General features: G+C 38.9%; 2 protein-coding genes across 12 annotated transcripts in view; one reads left to right on the top strand and one right to left on the bottom strand.

Annotated features, from left to right (window-relative positions):
- The window catches only part of LOC144495877 (putative methyltransferase NSUN7), a 123,815-nt gene extending 112,616 nt beyond the window's left edge, over window positions 1-11,199 (top strand). For 2 of the 3 annotated variants that reach the window (XM_078216561.1, XM_078216570.1), the window contains one exon: window positions 5,889-9,917. In XM_078216561.1, coding sequence (XP_078072687.1) covers window positions 5,889-6,524 — 636 coding nt within the window. In that variant the 3' untranslated portion in view covers window positions 6,525-9,917. Of the gene's footprint in view, window positions 1-5,888; window positions 9,918-11,059 lie in introns of those variants that run through there. The other variant, XM_078216580.1, reaches the window with a different exon arrangement.
- A 3,954-nt stretch (window positions 11,200-15,153) lies between these two features.
- The window catches only part of LOC144495888 (amyloid beta precursor protein binding family B member 2-like), a 330,576-nt gene continuing 325,255 nt past the window's right edge, over window positions 15,154-20,474 (bottom strand). For all 9 annotated transcript variants that reach the window (XM_078216666.1, XM_078216713.1, XM_078216657.1 and 6 more), the window contains one exon: window positions 15,154-19,624. In XM_078216666.1, the coding sequence (XP_078072792.1) occupies window positions 19,457-19,624 (168 nt within the window). In that variant the 3' untranslated portion in view covers window positions 15,154-19,456. The remainder of the gene's footprint in view (window positions 19,625-20,474) is intronic.

Genomic DNA, 20,474 nt, shown 5'->3' on the forward strand with positions numbered 1-20,474 from the left:
TTTCTTTTTTTGAATGTTTATATTTTTGGTGCACTGTTCCTATTATATAAAATTTTCCCATATTTTTGATATTTCAATGTTTAAAGTTTATTTCAGACAAATGTGACAGTACAACTTTTTTTAATGCTACATTCTAAAAAATAAGTTTGGAAATGTTTTAAAGTCACTGAAATTATGCTTGTGAAATATTATACTCGGGTCTAGCAGAGTAAGTACACAGAGAAACAGAGCTAAAAGGCTGCATTTCCAATGTGCGGTGGGGATGGTAATAGAGGCAAATTGGCCAGCAATTTGACTTCACAACACGCTACCAATTTGCAGTGATTTGGGAACTGAGGTGGGACCTAGCAACTTACACAATTATTATGGATGACGAATTGTTCATGTAAATGAGCTCATTATAGGCCAGTTGCAATTTTTGATAGGAGGCACAGGAACCACACCCATATGGAGGAAGTGCAATGTAGTTGTGGCTGAGGGAGATAATCATAAGTCAGCATAAAAGGAGAAGGGTCTGAGAGGTCCTCGTGCATTGACACTGTGTTGCCATCACATCAGCAGAGCTCCCTGTGCATCGTTTGGCCTGCAAACACCAGGACATGTGTGGGATGTTGGTGGGGAGTTGTGAGCCTGCGGGATCAGGGGAGTGAAAGGGCAGGGTCCAGGAGGTCTTCTCAGTTCAGCTGATAGCAAACAAGGTCAGTTCTGGCATGGAATAAGCCACTCCAAAAATAAGGACAAGTAGTAATGAGGAGCACCATCTGCAGCAACAGAGAACCACAGGGGGTAGGACGGCAATGAAGGTGATACCCTCAGCATAGAGTGTACGATCAAAGTATAAGATACTTAGATATCAGTGCAACCCAGACAAATGGTTTCTGACATCTATTCTTTTTTGGGACCATCCCGGGCCTCTCGGATCCCATGGGCATACCCTGCCAGTAGCTGTAAAAATCAAAATGGCTTTGACCTTTTTCACCCCAGATTGTACAAAGAACTTGGTGGCATTTCTCAGGTAGGTAATTGTAAGCAAGTCATAGATATGCTGTTCAAAAGGACAGGGAAATATACTCCAAACAACTAAGCAGATTTGCCTCCATTGCTGGATTCTTTCAGGTGAAAGGTATCATTGATTGCACCCATGTGGCCATCAAGGCACCAAGTGAGCAGACAGAGAGATATATCACTCCATTAACAAAATATAAATGTTCTGCTGGTCTGTGACCACAACAAGTGATTTATGTAGATGATAATATTGGCAGCTACCATGGTGCTTTCATCCACCGACTGTCACAATTGCAACAGTTTTTCATGGTATCAACAAGCATCTGTGGAGGCTGCTAGGGGATAAGGGATAACCTTTGCAGTGACTTCTGACATCTTTGCATAAGCCTGCAATGGAGGCACAGGCATTCCAGAGAGGTGTGGATCCTGAAGCAGGAGAAGTGCTGAAATGACAGTTACTCAGAGGACAAGGAAGAAGATGCAGTGAAAAATGAAGATTGTGCTTTGCGGGGAGTCCCCTGGGCCACCTAAAGAATGAAGGCATTGTCAGGATGGCAGGGACATGAGGGCTACTCTGATGCAGGCACATTTTATCTAAGCTCTATTCATCTAATTGGCTGTGTGACCCCTCCTCTGAGTGAGAGAATGCATCCATAATACACACAACTTTAAATACTTCCATTGTTACCCATTAGTCTCCACCAGCTATACTGCCCCGGATATAGACCTTTGCATTGCTTCTTGACTTCTCTCTTGTACCTCATTTCCATTAAAGAATGGAAACATCACATCAAGCAACATGTTAATTGTACTGACTCATGTAACACAGCCACAAAACATATCACCCAGTGAACCACAAGTGCAATGGATAATTCAGCGCCCCACACTTGTGTCTCCTTCTGCAGAGCATTGTCCCTGTGGCGACTGATGAGGTGGAGGCAGCCCACTTACTTTTGTCTGCATGCTGCTGAGATGCACATGGCGATCATCCTTGCATGGAGGTGCAACTCTACTGACATCAGTGCAGCAGCAGGCTTTTCCCACAGGGTCTTGCTGTATAGATGGTTCCTCATTCAGAGGGGACAAGGAGGCGGATGAAGATGATGCTGCCCTCTGAGAGGTTGCCCCTTGTTATTATCTGTGACTGCCTCAGCTCCGTCATGGCACACTTGATTCAAACTGTGTTTTGGCAGATTTAAATGCTGAGCTGTCACTGAAATTATCTTATACACTTCCTCACCCTTTCAGGCAAAGTCAACTTCAGCTTGTTTGCCAAATCCAAAAGCTTTGTTTTAACCATCTTTTGTAAAGCACTCAGAGTGACCTCTTCCACACCCAGGAAATCTTTAGCTACTGAATGAGCCAATGTTCCACAAGGCACTCCCTATTTAAACTAACAGAATGCAACACCTGAAAAAAAGTTCCTCAACACCCACTGTCTTTGAGTTCAATAATCCTAAACCAAACAAGGAATTACAGTTTTGAATCCCAGCAAGAGTCCCCAATTTTTGTTGGGGTGCCAGATCTGAACCCCAAAGTATATTATGAAACCAGACTAGACCCCAACAATTTTCTATTTTGCCATAAATATGAGGATAGGATGTTTCACTCCAGATGTGATTCTCCTGACAAACTAGGGAGCATTTATCAAAACTGACTTCATTTAACCAGACAGTTTAACAATAACAAATGGATTAGCTTAACCTTTAACAGTTGGACAATACTTAAAATGAAAGGAAACTTTCTAACTAAGTTCTAACTAATCATTATATCAGTTTCAATCAAGCAATATTTTTCTTAAAAACGTAACACACACTTTAAGCATAGTTAGCAAAACTGGGGCATACTTGCTTTAACTTTTGTTAATAATCTTGGAGTCTTGAGAAAACTTCTGGAGGGAGGGAGTGAGAGAGAGAGCACCTTTTTTTATTAAACCATGCAGCAACTGCTCTTTATTGTAAAATGAAAATGTAACTTTTTTTCTCTCCAAGCCTAGCCCCTCCCATTTCTAGTATCACATGACTCTGTCCTTGTACATCTAACTCACCTTATTACTTTAATTAAAAAAGCGCCCCATTCAGCCTTCTGCAAAATAAACACTTGCGTGGCTAAAATGAGTAATTATCCTGCTTTGTCAGCATCTGCTGCATTTCTATCAGACAAACCGATTGCTTGTAACAAAGCAGTACCTCTTAAAGCAATTCCCCCTTAAACATAGAACATATTAATGCACAGTGTTATCGCATTACTGAGCCTTGAGGAGTCCATTCGTTCATTTTTCCATGTACTTTTTCCTGTCCAAAGTGAACTTTAAACCTTAAATTGTTCAACAGTGTTCCAATGCTTTTAGTCACCCGGGGGGGGGGGGGGGGGGGGGGGCTCGTAACAGCTTCAGGAAGAGGCTGTGTTGCAGGTGGCTGAGAGGTCGAGGAATACAGCACCTATCTTCAATTTTTCTGAAAGCTGTTTTCAATGTAGGTGGTAAGGGCCAGTACCTGTTCCCCTGTGCTGCAGTCCTTGCAGAAACCAGTTTGCTCGATGCGAAGGACCTCTTTGATGGGGATATGCACTGAAGAATGAGGCGTTCAAAGATTTTATATAGGATTAACAAGAGAGATTGTACTGTAGCTAACTGCATATATGGGCTCTTTTCTGGGTTTTGGTATGGTAATGACTTTTGCTCTCTGCCATTTCTTTGGAATGGTATTGGAATTTATGACTATCATGTGAAACCAAGTCTCGGGGCCCATAAATTCTGGCACAATGTTGTCATGTCCTGTTGCCTTGCCACAGTTCAAGCCCTGTAGGACCTTCTTAAGTTCTGCAACCTCAAAGGGGGTGGGATGATGTCTTCTCGGTGTTGCTGATGGTGTTGCTTTAATTTACCCCAGATATTTCTTTTGGTGTTTTTGTCTGTGGGTGCCTTAGCTATAGCAAGCTGGAGACATGGTTGAGAGTAACTGAACGGAGGTTTTGAGTGAATGGCTTTTGGGCTGCTCCAAGGCGATGGATTAGGCTCCAGCACTTCCTGCTGGAGTGTGAAGTTTAGCCCTGTAATGGTTTTCTCCCACTTGGTGCAGTGTGCAGCATTGAGTGACTCAATCAGATGATCTCCTACCTCTGGGTCCCCTGATGCCTTGAGGAGGGCAGCACTCTCTTCATCTAAGCATGTCAATAGATTGATAGCCTCGAGGAATTGCCATGCAGCCTACACTGTAGATGGCACGACAAAGGTGGTTTTATGCTTCATCGAGAGTGATGTTTTGTAGTGGAATTGTTGAGATACTGCATTCCAAGGTTTCACTGTATTTTGTCAAGCTGGTTTCCAGAAATTCTATTGCATCTTTTTGGGGCTGTTGACTACTGAAGACATGTAGGTCTACGTGAATGAGTAGAGGATGGTGTTGGCTGTGTGGGAAGTCATCCAAGACAACACTTTGTGCAGGGTGGGGAGTCCCATTAAAAGAACTGACCCAGCACAGGTTGGGGGAATAATGCCTACACCATCTGGCTGAATGGGATGTTCCTCACTGTTTGGGGTTGTGTCAGATAATTGCTGGAAGTCTATTCTGCAAGTGCTGCACCGTTACTGTCCAGTATTTGGTATCCCTGTCTGAATTACGATTCTTGAAATTTCTCATATTGATGGCTGGGTAGGGGTAGGTGGGCAAGACCTGCTGCTCCCACCTGGTGCTAGGGGTTTGTAGACATTGGCTATGTGGTGTCAGAGAAAGTGGTCGTGGGAGATGATTTGCTTGAACAATGTCGGTTTGGACATAGGTGGCATGGCCATATTTGGCATGAGGGCAGTAGCACAGGAGGTAATAGCCTTTGATGGAATATTGGCCTACTTCTTCTGTTCCGATGTGGGTTTTTTGCTTCTTGCAGGTAAATGATATCAGTGGAGTGTTGAGCAGCAAAGCCTCGCTTGGCTGCTGAAAGGCCCTGAATGTTGATACAGAGGATTCAGGGAATGGGCCCTACTGCAATGTAATCTTGGGCGGTTTTTCATTATTCCTTTTGGCTTTGGGACTTTGACTAGGATTTGGAATTTAGTTTTCTGGTAGAATCATTAGCTTCCCTAGGCAAGCCTGGGTACTGGCGGGGGCTGCAGCATGAACGCTGATCCATTGCTCCCCCCTTGGATATTGATCGTGGAGGATTCAGCAATAGTGATGCTGTTGAATGTTATGGGGAAATAGTTAAACTTGCTCTGTTATTGAAGGTGGTTTATGCCTGGCACTTGTATGGTGTGAATGTTATTTGCTACTTATCAGCACGAGCCTGAATGTTGTCCCAATCTTGCTGCACACGGACTGCTTCAGCATCTAAAGAGTCATGAACGGTACTGAACACTCGATGATCATCAGTGAACATCTCCACTTCTGATCTTGTGATGGAGGGAAGCTATTGATGAAGCAACTGAAGATGGTTGAACCTAGGAAATTACCCTGAGAAACTCCTACAACGATGTCCTGAAGCTAAGATGATTGGCCTCCAACAACCACAACGATCTTTCTTTGTGCTAGGTATGACTCTAATCAGCGGAGATTCGAACAAACTTGGGATATAATTGACTATGGCAGGCCAAATTTATTGTTCGTTTCAAATCACTGTAAGGCAACTGTGGATCTTCTCCTTAAACCACTCCGCAGTGTTTATCCCAATGATGCTCCTACCATGTTGATAGGTGGAAATTCCAGATTGTTGACCCAATGACAGAGAAAGAACAGTGATTATATGTCCAAATAATTTAGATATCCTAAATGCTTATTTGCTGTGCTTTTGGAAAAGCATCCAGACCATTGTGTTTGTTTATGAAAATTGCCAGCAACTAATTTTTTCAGTCGGATTCTGACCTATGTAATTTTCTTAATTTAAAGCGAGATCCATCAGGAGCAGTATCTGTAAAGGATGTTTTGGCTCGAGCTGCAGCAAAGGGACTACTAGAAGGAGTTGAGACACCTAGGATTCGAAAAAAGGAAGAAAAGCGAAAGAAAAGCAAAGTCTTTACACCAAAAATGGGGTCATTCAGTGGAGCCCAGTCAAGGATCACTGAATATTTAAATGAACAGAAAACAGCTACAGTTAATGGAACCTCCACAGCCTCCCAGCAATTATCCAGAAGTGAAGCTAGTACAACTGGGTTGAGTATCAAATTACCTCAACGTGTGCCTATTCCTACCTTACCCAATAAAGTAAAGAGAAATACTAGCAATGTTTCTTCAGTGGGAAAGATTGCTAGTAGGAAAGGAAGTTCAACTGGAACAAAACAAGAGATGAAGTTGGTTTTAAAGCCCGTAGAGATGTTGCTTCCTCCAGTTACAATACGATACCTCAATTCAACTGGGGCTCAAAACCATGGTTATAGTCAACCCTACCTCTTCCAGTATCACGGATTAACTAGTCAACCAGCATTCCCCTATTCACGTAATGCATTTGTGACTTCACTTGGTGTGAAAAAACAGAGAGATACAGGTATGTCTATTCCGCGCAAGCAACCACGTCCTTGGCTCTAAAGGTAAAAGCTGAACTGCAGAAAATACTTTGAAATTTGAATTACATCTTTAATGCACACTGCTTTGATGTTTTATATCATTGTTTTAAAAAATATTTCAGTATATATGTTTGAAGTATATGTGTGTGATTTCATTGCTGGACAAGTAAAAATCAGAACATAACATATTGCCAGTAAAATTTAAGCATACACACTTAATCATTTACACGACACGTATTGTAACAGCAAAGTATTGCCAAGGAAATGAAGGCCAGAAATATTGTCACTGCTGTCACTCGCCAAAATATAGTTAAATCAAATCCCAGAAAGAACCTTTTGGAAAGGTAATTTCGGCAGCACCTTTCTCTTTTCAGCTGTTTTCCTCCTTGAAATGAAGCAATATTCTGTATCTTATGGGTAGATAGCCAAGCTAGTCCAAAATATCATAGCGACTCTGTTCGATCAAACTAATTTAAGTCAAAATCACACTACATTCCTTTCTAGATCATTCTAGGCCATTTAAAAAAATTTTAACTACTGAAGATCCAAACATAGGGGAAATAGATAACCCTAATGATCTTTAACCTTTGATAAGAAGGGTGAAAAGAACCAGTTCGAGAGCCATGTGAAATGTACAAAACAGAAATGCTTAAGAAAGAAAAACTCTTACCTTCCTATCTTGAAGAGGTGTTCATTCCCTCCAACCGTCCTCTGAAAACAAAACACAGAATTAGCCGCTCTTATGAGGAAAGTTTTTAACTCAGAAGAGAGGGGATGTGGAATATGCCTGTATTAAGTAAATGTTCACCACCAGACCAAAATTGGCGTGATTAACTTACCTTAATTTTTTTTGATCCATGCAGTAGAGCCTCAAAGATTAAAACATCCCATAACATCCTATAGATGACTGCTCTACATAGATTTAGGAATATAAAAGAGCATGTTTCCAAATTAGGTTTTTGTAGTATATCTATCTAACCTCTGATATTGAGTAGTTTTGGCTTTTATTTTGCAGCCTACACTAGTTGAATAAAGTTTGAATTCCCTACAGTAGCAGCACCATATTGTCAATAGATCAGCTGCTTTCTGTCCCTTCTCTCTTAATCCCTTGTTGATTTAAGTCTGGGAAAGGGTGGTAGGAACAAGAGGGAAAGGTAGACTTTGTTGCAATATCAGATGTTCAAAAGGGAAGTGTCTGAATGGACACTTTGTATTAATTTGAGGGTTTCCTCCTACTTGGCAAACTTAGACAGTAAGACATGCACTTTCATATTCTACAATATAGTACATGAGAAACCCTTAGTTGCAGTTGTTTACGTCAAATCCTTTATACTGTGATTAATATCAAATGTAATTCTTTCAACATTAGTATTATCACGTGATCGAGTAATGTCTTTTTCTTTTTGTATTCTCCATATGACAGCCATTTGAGGGCTGCCTCTGGCCACCACACATTTAACATCTGTCACCCAACCCAGCATATTTGCTGAGAAATATCCTTTACCATTCTATCTTGTAAGTATATTGTAATAACAATCTTCTTTTTGCTTGGCTTGAATCCTGTATCAAATGGATCTGCAGTGAGTGGGGAGGGGCAGTTACAGAATCCTCCATAACCACGTAAAACTAATACTGATTGGTCTTCTATCTCCATTTTCAGCTTCACTAGTTGAGTCTTTTTGCTGAGTTTGTTGTTTTATGGCTGATGGGCCTAAATATTTCAACATCTGCATGAATCACACTTGGTATATGTTCTGTTTAATTTCCTTCCCAGTTGATAGACCAATTGTCTTCCAGTTTGTCTCTCGAGTCAACCCTCCAATGTCTATTTACAAGAAAAAATGAAGTTAAACTATGTAATACTGGTACTGAAGCTGAATGAAGTATCAATTACAGTGGTATTTAATCTTTTTAGTCTAAGGTTAAAAACCAGCAATACTTTATCATTTTTAAAATAAATTACAACTTTAACTTAACATTGTGCTGGATAAATGATTAAATCAAAATGTGGTTGGAAGAGGAAAAGCCTTTAGTGGATGCCCAGGAGATTGGGTCTTTATTTTGTGTGGTTCTGACCTGAATTTGTTTAAGAGGACTCACATGCATGATTTTGTTTTTTGGGCTGGCTGATATACAATGGTATTTGGAGCATAGCTAATCAAGAATATTGCACGCTTGTTGTTCAGATTCTCTACAATTTATGCAGATAACTTCAAATTAATGGAGTTTAACATGCACCAACTATTGCTGACACATTTATGACTGCTATTAGAAGATTTAATAATGGTAAATCTTACATTTAACTGAAAAACGACCAGTCAAATTATTGTACAAATAAAATGGGGTGAAAATAGTTTAAGCAATGTTACTTCTTTCCTGAATAAGTGCATTATTGTTCAATGTGGAACTTCTGTGTACAAGAAAATACATAGAGAAAAGATACATTGCCGTTACTGTCCATAATAAATATTCAAAAACTGCAGAAGACAAAATTGCCATATCTACTTTTCAAATGGAATTTGCCAATCTAAATGGCACGTGAGATGTCAATAAAATTAAATTGTTCTGTTGATGCAAATATCAATCTTCATCAAATTATATTCAGTAACATAAATATTTTATATTTAACATTTTATATCTAAACTTAATGAGTACATTTCCATAATACTGTAACGGGGAGCAATCTTATGGAACTTTTAAATCAGTTTGAGTGGTTGAAATATCTTCTATTCAAATGTTCTGATTTATTAAAACTTGTCAAATTTTCTATACACTTTGATAGTATGTACCATGACAGAGCTATTTTACCATGAGTGAAAGGCAGAATTCTATTTTGTTTTCAATAGCTGTGTTTTTAGCACTCAAATTTTGATCTTGTATTAGTTTGTTAGCTGCTCTAGTTTGAAAGCATTGTGCGCATGCATAAATTGGCATTTACATGCACTTCTGCCCTTACTTCATTATTTAAATGAGTATCCAAAGAGGATGGCAAGCTATTTCATCCCCAAAATGTAAATGTGACTTCTAAAATGTTTAATTTTATTAAAATTTAGATATGGCCCCTGTCCCACCGAGAACAAATGTACTTTTGTGGCCATTGTTTCTTCTAATAAATGAAGAATTTATTAGAGGGTGGTATATCCAGTCAGTCAGTGTCTCCAAGGCATTGCCTGTGCCTTCTCAATTTTAATCTTTTCAACTCACTTCGATGTTGTACTAATATAGTGTTGTAATGATGATTCAATGCTGTTGCCAGTGATTTGAGGAATAAACTTATTCTTTTCAATGCAAAGAAAAGTATGAGCCACATATTGTGCCATTATGTAGCACGCAGAATTAATAGAATTCTGCCCACAATCTCTCCAATAGTTTAGTGTTGTTGCACATTCTTTGTCAGCCTTGTAGTTTGAATACGTTTGCAATTATTTATGTATTCTTTGTACAATGTTCCAATTACAATTAAATTATAACAAATGTACTCTTCCTTTGTAGTTTTTATTTCTATAAAGGTTTTAGCAAAACAGGATCCTGCAATAAAATGAGATGCCACAAATGGATTCTGAAACACAATACAACACATTATTCACTGTTTGATAGAGCTTTTCAACTCGGAATTGAATAAATGAAATTTATAACTTATAGGTATCAAAGCTGTTCCTGGAAACACAAAGCGGCCAGACATGAAGCCAGGATGTACTGTATGCGCATCAAAAAGGACTTGAAGGCAGGATGTTCTCTGTGCTCATTAAAAGATTTGAAGCCAGGATTTTCTGTGTGTATCAAATACTTACAATCACTAAGCATGTAGACTTGTTAATAGAGAATGAAAGTAGATTTTAGTCGAACATTACCTACATTTCAATAGTGAAATTAAGAGCGATCTACCAGTTTTTTTTATATAAAGCTCTAAATGAATGTATTGGAGTTGGAAAGAGCGGAGTATCTTTAACACAGGAATAGCAGAACTGAGAGTTAGGAGAACTTCAAACTAACAACTAAATTAGGCTCAGTATCAGAACATTCTTCACACACAGTTTAGTTCCATGCCCTCTCATCTCCAGTGGTGAGTGGTAGTTGGAGAGAACAAAGAAAATTTACACTTCCATGATTTTCTGCCCATTAGTTTATTGATTGGAAAATTACAAGCTATGCATCTATGATTCTTTTCAATAAACACCTTGCAAGTGCTGCTTCCTGCTGGGTGCAGATGGTTTTCAACACATCAAATGGATCTTACCAGAGCCAAAAATCATTTCCTTTAAAGCCACTAGACGTCTTGATGGGAGCATAGCAGATTTCTCTGGCTGGATGAGTCAGGAGGTGTCATTGACTTTATTCATCATATCTAGCGTGTGAATTGCTCCAGCTCCAGTTGACAATTCCAAAAGGTGATGTTTAATGTCAGATGCTTACACAGGTTTTCCTATATTTATAATCCCAGCACTGTCAGTTGGAATTGTGAATATTTAAACAGTTTAAAGCCAGAAATGAACCTTCTAAATTTTAATGATTTATTTTGCATCATTTATAAAAAAAAACACAGTATGAAAATTACAGGATCTTAAAACAAATATCAACCCCCAGTTTGATCCATCAACGGCACCCATCCTAAATCCCATGGAGTGAGTCTTGGGGGCAGGCGCCTGCACTGGCGCGACATGAGTCTGAATCTCTGGCATGGACCTTGGAGCTGCACTGAAACTCAGAGAAGGTAAGCCAGCAGCTGAAGAAAAGTCAGCTTAATTATTAAAAATCTTTTCCCAGGATTGATAGGGCCAAATTGGATTTGATTACCATTGGGTTGCTTATAGTTTTAGTTATTAGACAATGATGTGTAATGGGCTAAAGGCTTCTGGTAGACTGGAGGAACTCAGTAAAAGCCCCAGACTTGCTTCCAAAATGCTACAAACTTACAACAGTTACTGCTTCACTGGAGCACAACAATAGCTTCTTCTGGTGTCACTGCATTTGTGCATCAGGAATTCCCTGAATCTTCCCTTAACCCTTCTCACCCATTCCAGCCCCTCCTCTTGCTCATTTCCATGCTGCTTCTCATCACCCTCAACAAAGGAATGGTATCAGATTTCCAAAGAAAATTAACATCCAACTCCACCTGTCAATCATCTTTCTTGACTCCTTCACTGCATGTGTTGGCAGACTGCTTTCTGATAGTCAATCCTGTATGAGCTGCAAATTCTTCTGATTAAAAAACTGAAAACCATATTTTTAAGTTCCTTTCACATACTTGGTATACCCTTGCCACTGGTACCATTCCACTCAGTGAACCAGGCTCTTTGCAACATCAGCATCAATTCTGAGCTGTCTCTCCAACCCCCATATCCTGTCCATTACAAAAATCACCTACTTCCTTTTCAATATTATCTATCGCTGACCTCATCTCAGCTGCTGCTGAAACTCTCTTCTATGCTTTTGTTTACTCAAGACTTGAATATTCCTATGCTCTGTTGGCTGGCCTCACATTTTTTACCCTCCATAAACTTGAGTATTCTACTGCACGTAACCTATTCTACAATAGACCCCAGTCACTGAGGGGGATTTCCGCCATAATAGTGGGAAGGGGGAAGACTTTGCAGAGATCTGTTGATCTTGTGCGTGATTTTCCGGCTGTGCTCACCTCAAAACTGAAAATCCCGCTCACTGTTCCCCAGTTTTCCAATGCTATGATTTAAAATCCTCATCCTTGTGTTCAGATCCCTTCAGTGCCTCGTCCCCTCCCTATCTCTAACATTCTTTAAACCTCCAAGAACATTGCATTCTTTCAACTCTGGCTTCCTGCATTCTGAAATCCTGTTGCCCCACAATTGTTGGCTGTATACCTTCAATCATCTCGACCCTAAGATTAGGAATTCTTTCCCTGCACATCTCCCATCTTTTTCTCCTTTGCCTACTTAAGACCAAATTTTCTCTTTCATAACTTAATATTTCCTTTTTTGATTTAATAATGCTTCTGTGAAAAGCCTTGGACTTCCTCCTATATTAAAAACATTATACGAGTGCTAATTGTTGGTGTTGTGTAAAAGAACTCAACAGTGACATAATGACACTAAACAAATCCAAGTCCTGCTTCAAAGCACTTTGACTCACCTATACGAATTATCACAGAAATGTGCTTCCAGGATTGTTCCCATCCTGTCAGGGAACACTTCAGCAGTCAAGGGCATTCAGCCTCTGATCTTCGGGTAAGAGATCTCCAAAGTGGCCTTCATGACACATGACAATGCAGAGTCGCCCAGCGGAAACTGATAGCCAAGTTCCGCACACGAGGACGACCTCAACTGGGATCTTGGGTTCATGTCACACTACCTGTAACCCCCACAACTTGCCTGGGCTTGCAAAATCTTACTAACTGTCCTGGCTTGAGACAATTCACACCTCTTTAACCTGTGCTTAACCCTCCACTTGCATTGTCTGCATCTGTAAAGTCTTGATTACCTGTTAAGACTCACATTCCATCCGATGTCTTGTAATTGAGTCTGTGTCTATATATGCTTGTTTGTGAACACAACTCTCCACTCACCTGATGAAGGGGCAGCGCTCCAAAAGCTCATGCTACCAAATAAACCTGTTGGACTTTAACCTGGTGTTGTGAGACTTCTTACTGTGCCTACCCCAATCCAACGCTGGCATCTCCACACCATGACCACAGAAGTAAAGGGGGAGTGATGTTATATATTTGAGTGGTTGCAGATTGTTTCAAGATCTAATTACATGTTTTGATGATGATGGCATTAGAGTGTTGGAGGGTCTGTTAAGTTACTTTCAGTTTGTACAGGCATGACCTCCTAGAATAAATGTGTTGTTGCTAGTTTGAATCCAAGTGTGCAAACCACAACTTTTCCTTTTGGTTAAAACCCACAACTTCTAACATAGTAAGGTCATTAGAGATGAACAGGGCAGTTCCTGCATGATGCAGTGGAATTCTTGACTTGCCCCTAGTTACTCCACAGTACTGTTTGCAAACATGGAAGTTAGTGGGGTTAAAGGGACAGTGGCTGTGTGGATAAAAAATTGGCTAAGGGACAGAAAACTGAGACTGGTAGTGAAAATTTGTATTTCAGACTGAGGAGTACGAAGTGTGTAGGGATGTTTCCCAGAGACCAATGTTGGGACCACTATTTTAGATGCATATCAACAATCTGGACTTGAATATACAGGACATAATTTCAAAGTTTGTAGGCATCATAAAACTAGGAAATGCAGTAAACATTGAGCAGGATATTAAACAGACTTCAGGAGAAAATAGACTGATGAAATGATCAGACACATGGGAGAAGAAATTCAATGAAGAGAAAAGTGTGAAGTTATTCATTTTGGTAGGAAGAAGAAGGAGGAAATATAAAACCTAAATGATACAATTTTAAAGGGGATGCAATAAGAGAGACCTGGGAATGACACCAGATATAGGTTGCAGTTTGTGTTACAGTCTATGAGCAGAAATACATGACTCCTGAAAGTCATATCAAAAGTCATATCAATAACAAAAAGTGCCATTGACTGTCAATATATGGAGCATTTCTTTGCTGTGTGATTAGTGTATGAAGACTGACAAGGCAGCTCCAAGGTAGAATTCTGTCCCAGTAATCTATAATGTCAATTGGCCACTGTGTAAAATGGTAGAGTAGGAGTAACTTTGAGTAACTTTAGATCCGGCTGAACAATTAAAAATCTTTAAAAAAACAAAGGCCCTTGTCCAAGCAGTAGCCAATGGCTTTGCAATGGACTTTAGTCAGTGCCACTTCTCCCACTTTTACTACAGCATACCCATGTCATGTTCATGTAATTATTCAGCACAGGGACAGATATTTTCTTCCTTCTTGCCACACTTAGCACTATCCATTACAATGGGTGATATAGCCTTGTACAAATTATTGTTCTGAAAGCAGCTAATAAAGTTGCACAAGGACAGACTGAAATAACAATGGAAATTCTGTCTCCAGCTCAGTGTGCAGCCCCTGCATACTACTTCATGACTGAATATAGATAATTGAGGATGCACCATTCCCTTCACTGTGGCGCAGCACTTATAAATAATTCAGTATTATATCATGATGGCCCTTAATAAAGTTAGTAGATAAGACTTGACCAGTTCTTTTTCAATCAATTATACTGGATGAACTGTGAGCTTAATGCAACATCCACGGTCCAAAATTGATTTCAGCAGAAATGAAAATAGCAGGCAGCTAATTCACAACATTAGCTTTAACTCAGGCAGAGAGTTAAAAATGTAACCCTGATAAGAAAATTCACAACATCCAAACTTACTTTTCAGTGCATCACCTCCCAGACTCACTCATATTAATCTTCAAACATCACTACATTTTTGTTGATGCTGAAATATACAAAATTCTTTAAGACTGTCAGTTCTGGAATAGACTATACTTTATATTTTTGATGCAAGTATACAACTTTCAAAGAAGTAAACACAATGGGATATAGTTCTTTGAAATGAATAATGTATAAACTGGTAAACATTGGTGAAATTTATTTTTCCATAAATTATGTTTGACTCCAGCCGGTGCAGGTTGCAGACCATGACTCCTGAAAGTCATACTAATAACAAAAAATGCAGTTGACTCTCAATATGTGGATGTTTCTTTCTTGTGTGATCAGTTGCAAGATGAGAGGCAGAGTTAAATATAATGTTTATGCAGTTTATTCTCACAATGGATTACATTTACAGGTGTAAAATCAGTGGGAAGCAGAAGAGAACAGCTATTTTGCTGTAAAACAGCTGCTTAACAGCCCACTTTACAACTCTAACATAGATCGTTTTCCATAGCAATAAGTGTACATAGTTATAAGGATTAAAATAAAAGATAAAATATTAGAGGCCTCACTGGCTGCTGAGCTGCACTGCTCAGACTTTAAATGTAACACAGTTTAAGATGATGAAACAGGTTGGAGGGCTGTTTGATATCAAAGTCAAATCTGCAGTTTCAACAGAAGTCATATCAACCAAGTAATAACTGTTGGAATGTAGAATGCCAGTCACTTTAACAAGGAGTTCCAAATAGAGAGAAGGAAAAACATATGTTACACTTGCTCTGTACTCGTACAGTGCACTGACACTGCATTATACACAGGACTTGGGAACCAAGTCAATTAAACGGGTTCTCACTGCACTTTGAGTTTGTAAAAGCAGGCTATCTAATGATCTGCAATAGTTAGGACATCCCGTCCTACCAATGAAATGCACTTATTCATTATGGCAACACCATCAGAGCTTCTTTTAGGTGCAGAAAGCAAGAACTCCAAGCAGTTATGGTTCAAATTGTGTCTCTGCTTGTATGTACAGCGAGTGTCTGCTCTAAGAATATCGGATTTGGGTAGGATAGCAACCTCTATAATTTTAAGACGCTTGCTGCTACTGACCACAATGTAATTGCAAGAAGGATACAATGAACTCTGTGGCCCAAGACTGCTCATCACTAATGGACTTTGGTAAGTGTCCAATTACACCTAGAAGTGACATATATTAAGCAAAGTATCAAAGATGTATTTCAAATCAGTTTGCAATTTAAGAATGTCTTGTTTTTTTTCCAATAATATCTTTGGAACATAAGGACTGAATCTGCCATCCTGCATTCTCAATCAACAACAGCAAAATATCCTGCTAGGAAAACAAGGCTGGACACAACAATCAAAGTGTGTTGATTCTTTGCCCCACACGCGCTGAAATACAATGCTTCTGGTTAAAAGTGAGGGATAACTGAATCAGCCTTATATTTTTTATATTCATTTACCTCTTATGAGCAAGGTATTGAAAGTTGGATGAAAAGAAGCTGTTACCTCCTACAAGATCTTAAAAAGGGATATCCACAAAATTCATGACTACATTCCACATTATTTACCTGGTTTCAATGAGAAAGTTTACATGTGGTGTAACAGGCACAAATACCAGAATAGTGAACATCAGTTATTGTACACATGGATAGCTGAAATTATTTTTGAAGCTACAGGGCTCCTGCATAATAATACCCCAAAGCAACAGACTTTAGCCAGTTGATAATTTCTACAGATATTTAGACCAACAGGTAAAAGGGGTATTGTTGGGAAGTTCAAAAGGATGCATGAATGGCAGCCTAACTGGTAGACTCCTGATACTGACTTCAATACCTACAATTATCATAAACAAAATCTGCTTTAAACTAGCTTTGTTCCTGTGTCACAACAGTACTTTGGCTCATTGTAATGAAAGAATAAGAAAAATTTAAAAATTAACTTACGTCAGTCTATAGTATTTAAAGATTAATTAATGATAGCTACAATGTGAAAACTGACAGTTGAACATAATACAACTTAATTAGGAGAAATATTTCAATATAAAATACAATAAATAAAATAAAAAATATTTTCATTAATATGTTTTTGTTTTAAAAGTTCATTTGCTGTCTTGCTTAAAGTAGCTATATGGCATGCAAAGCAGTGACACAGCAATTTGTCAAGAAAGCCACTGCTCGTAATGGATGCATAGATAATGTTTGTAATCTAGTTACAACCAGCTGGCCTACTTGTTAAAAAAATAAAAAGAACTGATATTCTTCTACAAGTCTTGTATTTATCATAGCAAAAAGAAAAATAACTGGCTTAGGTAATAGCCGTTTTACCAAATGACAAAAGAAAATCCTCCAAAGACATACCATTTGGTCAAATCTAACCTGCATTTTTTTAAAAAACACAAACCTGGCTTTGCTGCAGTGTTCATCACTTTTTAATATTTCGGCAAAGCATTGCACAAATTTTCATGGCCTCTGACACAACTTTCCTCTATTTGCTAATAACCTGCAGCTTCTCTTAATATATCTGCAGCTTGCAAACCGCTTAATTAATGCAATTATAACTGTACCAGTGACAACTCCTTCCTCCCATCAATAAAATGCAAGTAGAATTTTAATGTTAAATTTGATGTTTCTCTTTACTACTCCTGGAAATCAGTGAAATATTTAAGTTGTGTTCAGATGCATCATGAAATTAGAGAAAGCAAACATTAGGGTTAACTGATTTTGAAGTCAGGCAAAACCTTTTGTGCACATTTAAAACAGGAAGTAAGACAGATTTTTGAAACAGCATTGCTACAGATAGGGTATCATTACCTGTTGCCATTCTGAGAGGTAAATAATTGTAAAGTAAAATCTGTAATATTAGCATTTTGGGTTTGTTCACCCTGTCACTTACTAATTGTGTTCGTGTTCACAAGCCCCACTTATAAGAAATCTTCATCCCCCACTGTTGCTGCTGCCACTGATCTCCACGTAATCTCCATAATGTGGGTACAATATTGCTAGCGGTTTTGTCAGCTGAGCTCTATCTGCTCTGATTCATCTCACATACCTCCAGTTCATTAGATGAATTATGGTAGAAATTTATCACTTTCCTCTTCCTTGGTTTTAACTTGTAATTTTCTTACTCAATTAGCTTCAATTTTCAACCCAGATCCATCTCCTACATCTGAAGCAAAGAATGGAAAGAGAAATTTAACTCTATTTACTTTTGTAAACAACAAAAAAGCACCCCTCAAATGTTTATGTTGAACTTTTAAAAAATCTAGCGATTTTGTTAAGTTGCTCATTAGAGCAATTGAAATGTGGGCATTCCAACTTCCCTTGTTCTGTGAGCTGAATGCTTTAAAAAAGGCATTAATTCATAACCCCATTAAGGTATCCTGTACATGGTCTCTTCTCTTACCCCTACCCCTTCACATTCCCTCTGTGTCAAAGCATGAGAAAACTACTGGCATCTTGATTATACAGTGCAGCTAGGCAAAAATCAACCATGGTGGATGAGATTCTCTGGCCTCCCCTCAGCATTTTTCTTGGTGGCGGGAGGCAGTGTGCCATTCGCTGGCAGTGAGATCCTCTGGTCCCACCGCTGTCAATAGGAATTGCCGGTGAAGCCACCCCTTGCTGCTAGGAACCCCACAGCACAGGATGCGCCACTGGCGGGACCAGAGAATCCCGCTGGCGTGAATGACCAGAGAATTCCAACCAGTATTTAACACAAATAGCTAACAGTTCACTGCACAATGGGATGAAGTACTCCCAGGTATTCTTGGCATTTTTCCAAATGATACTGCAACAAGCAACAATGCAGATTTCACCAATGAATGGTCCAAGCAGCAAAGAATACATACTACACACAATTTCTGACTGTTAAAAATGTAAAGCTTTAAATGATGAAAAATAACTAAAGATTAAACTTTTTGTTTTGTTTTCTAAAAAAATATTAATAGGACTTAATAAATTTATGGCTTTATGGCTACTTATTGTTCTATGTTACAGGGAAAATGTACATCTTGTGGCTAGGACAATGATTATGAAATGAGCTTATGAAAGCTGACAAAACTGGTGAGCTGCATGACTCTATGTTTCAACATTAGTTTAAGTTTTAATTAGTACTTCCTTCACAGATAGCAAACAGCAGAGCAACAGGGAATCACTCTTGATCACCTTATAAGTCGGGTACACATGATCACACAACTGCAATGGCCAAAAGGATACTACTGACTGAAAGGAAACAGTTCTATTATAGTCTAAACACCACTATGTTACACCAGTGTTAGTGACAGAATAAGTGCACTAGTAAATACTTCTGGTGTAAGGTTGATTGTGAGAATTCCAGCCCGAATGGACAGTGTGACAAGCTGCTTGGGAACCATTTAGTCCAGGGCTTATATAAATTCCAGATACTTTCCATCGGTTAGTGAATTCAAACGTTGATCGTTGATAGCAGAAAGTTATTCATGCGCCTCCCAACATGTCATGATGAAGAATGAGACAACATGCTCGTCTTACATTAAATTCGACAATAAACAATATATGTTGAAGACAAGAGGATCAGCATATATAACTTGAAGGCTCAACATTTGTATGGATCTTGTTGTTTTATCTCTGTTATTCCTAGACTAGTGTCTAAAGGGATCTTTCCAGATCCTCTTCATGGTGATTCAGATACTGGTCGCTTCTGTTTCAAAGTGTCAATGAGAGACAAAACTCCACGTTTTACACTGGTTGTGACACGCCTTGTCACAGAGTCTGTTGGAGGACCAGAAGAGCACATCCTTGGAGGAGGAGGTCTGGCAACTAAACACTTCTGATACCGAAGCTGCACAGAAAAAAGACATTAAATGAAATTAATCTCAAGATAATTAGCCAGAAAAGATGGAGGCTTCAGTGTAAACAGTTTACAACCATTAAATAATTTCTTTGAAAAATTAAATGTGCCTTGTTAAACTTTTCAATTTTAATCAGTTAGGAAACAGCATGGCTGAATCTACTCCAGAAATCTCAAGATGTCATGGACTAAGAGTTCTTGTCTCGCATGGAAATATTGCAGAAAATTGTCTCAGATACATACTTTTCAATGTTACGATCTTGCTAATTACATTCAAACATATGAATTTAGAACAGGAGTAGGCCAATGCACTAAATACCGTTTGAGGCACAGAATGTCAAGCTGGGATTTTGGTGAATGAGAGATTTTAATGGTTAATGCTTCTCTAAAGTCAAATTTTTATTTACATTTAGCAATTAATTAAAATCACTGTTTAAAATTGTTAAAGTTAATAGGTAAGCTAAGTTTCTTTTAGGTTTAAACAGCGATATACAAACTCTCAGAGCAGCTGCAGCTAGTTAATTTGGGAGCTAGCTTAAACTGGTTTCTGAGCTTTAGCAGAGCTTGACTCGTCCTTGCTTCTCAGCAAGGGATATCTGAGCATTGCTGGATCTACTGCATGTTGCTTGAGGCACTGTTTGTCAAGCTGAGCGTTTGGTGAGTGAGGGAGTTCAGTGAAAAGAGAAGAATAATTTTTTTTAAAAAAATGAACACAATAAAGATGGAACAGATGACTTGTCATGGCTGCAGCATGTGGGAGCTCCTGGATGCTACTGCAATCCATTGCAACCACATCTGTAGCAAATGTCCGTGGCTCCGGCCTTTTGGCTAAGATCAAGTG

Source organism: Mustelus asterias, chromosome 1 (genome assembly GCF_964213995.1).
Source record: "Mustelus asterias chromosome 1, sMusAst1.hap1.1, whole genome shotgun sequence".
Taxonomy (NCBI): Eukaryota; Metazoa; Chordata; class Chondrichthyes; order Carcharhiniformes; family Triakidae; genus Mustelus; species Mustelus asterias.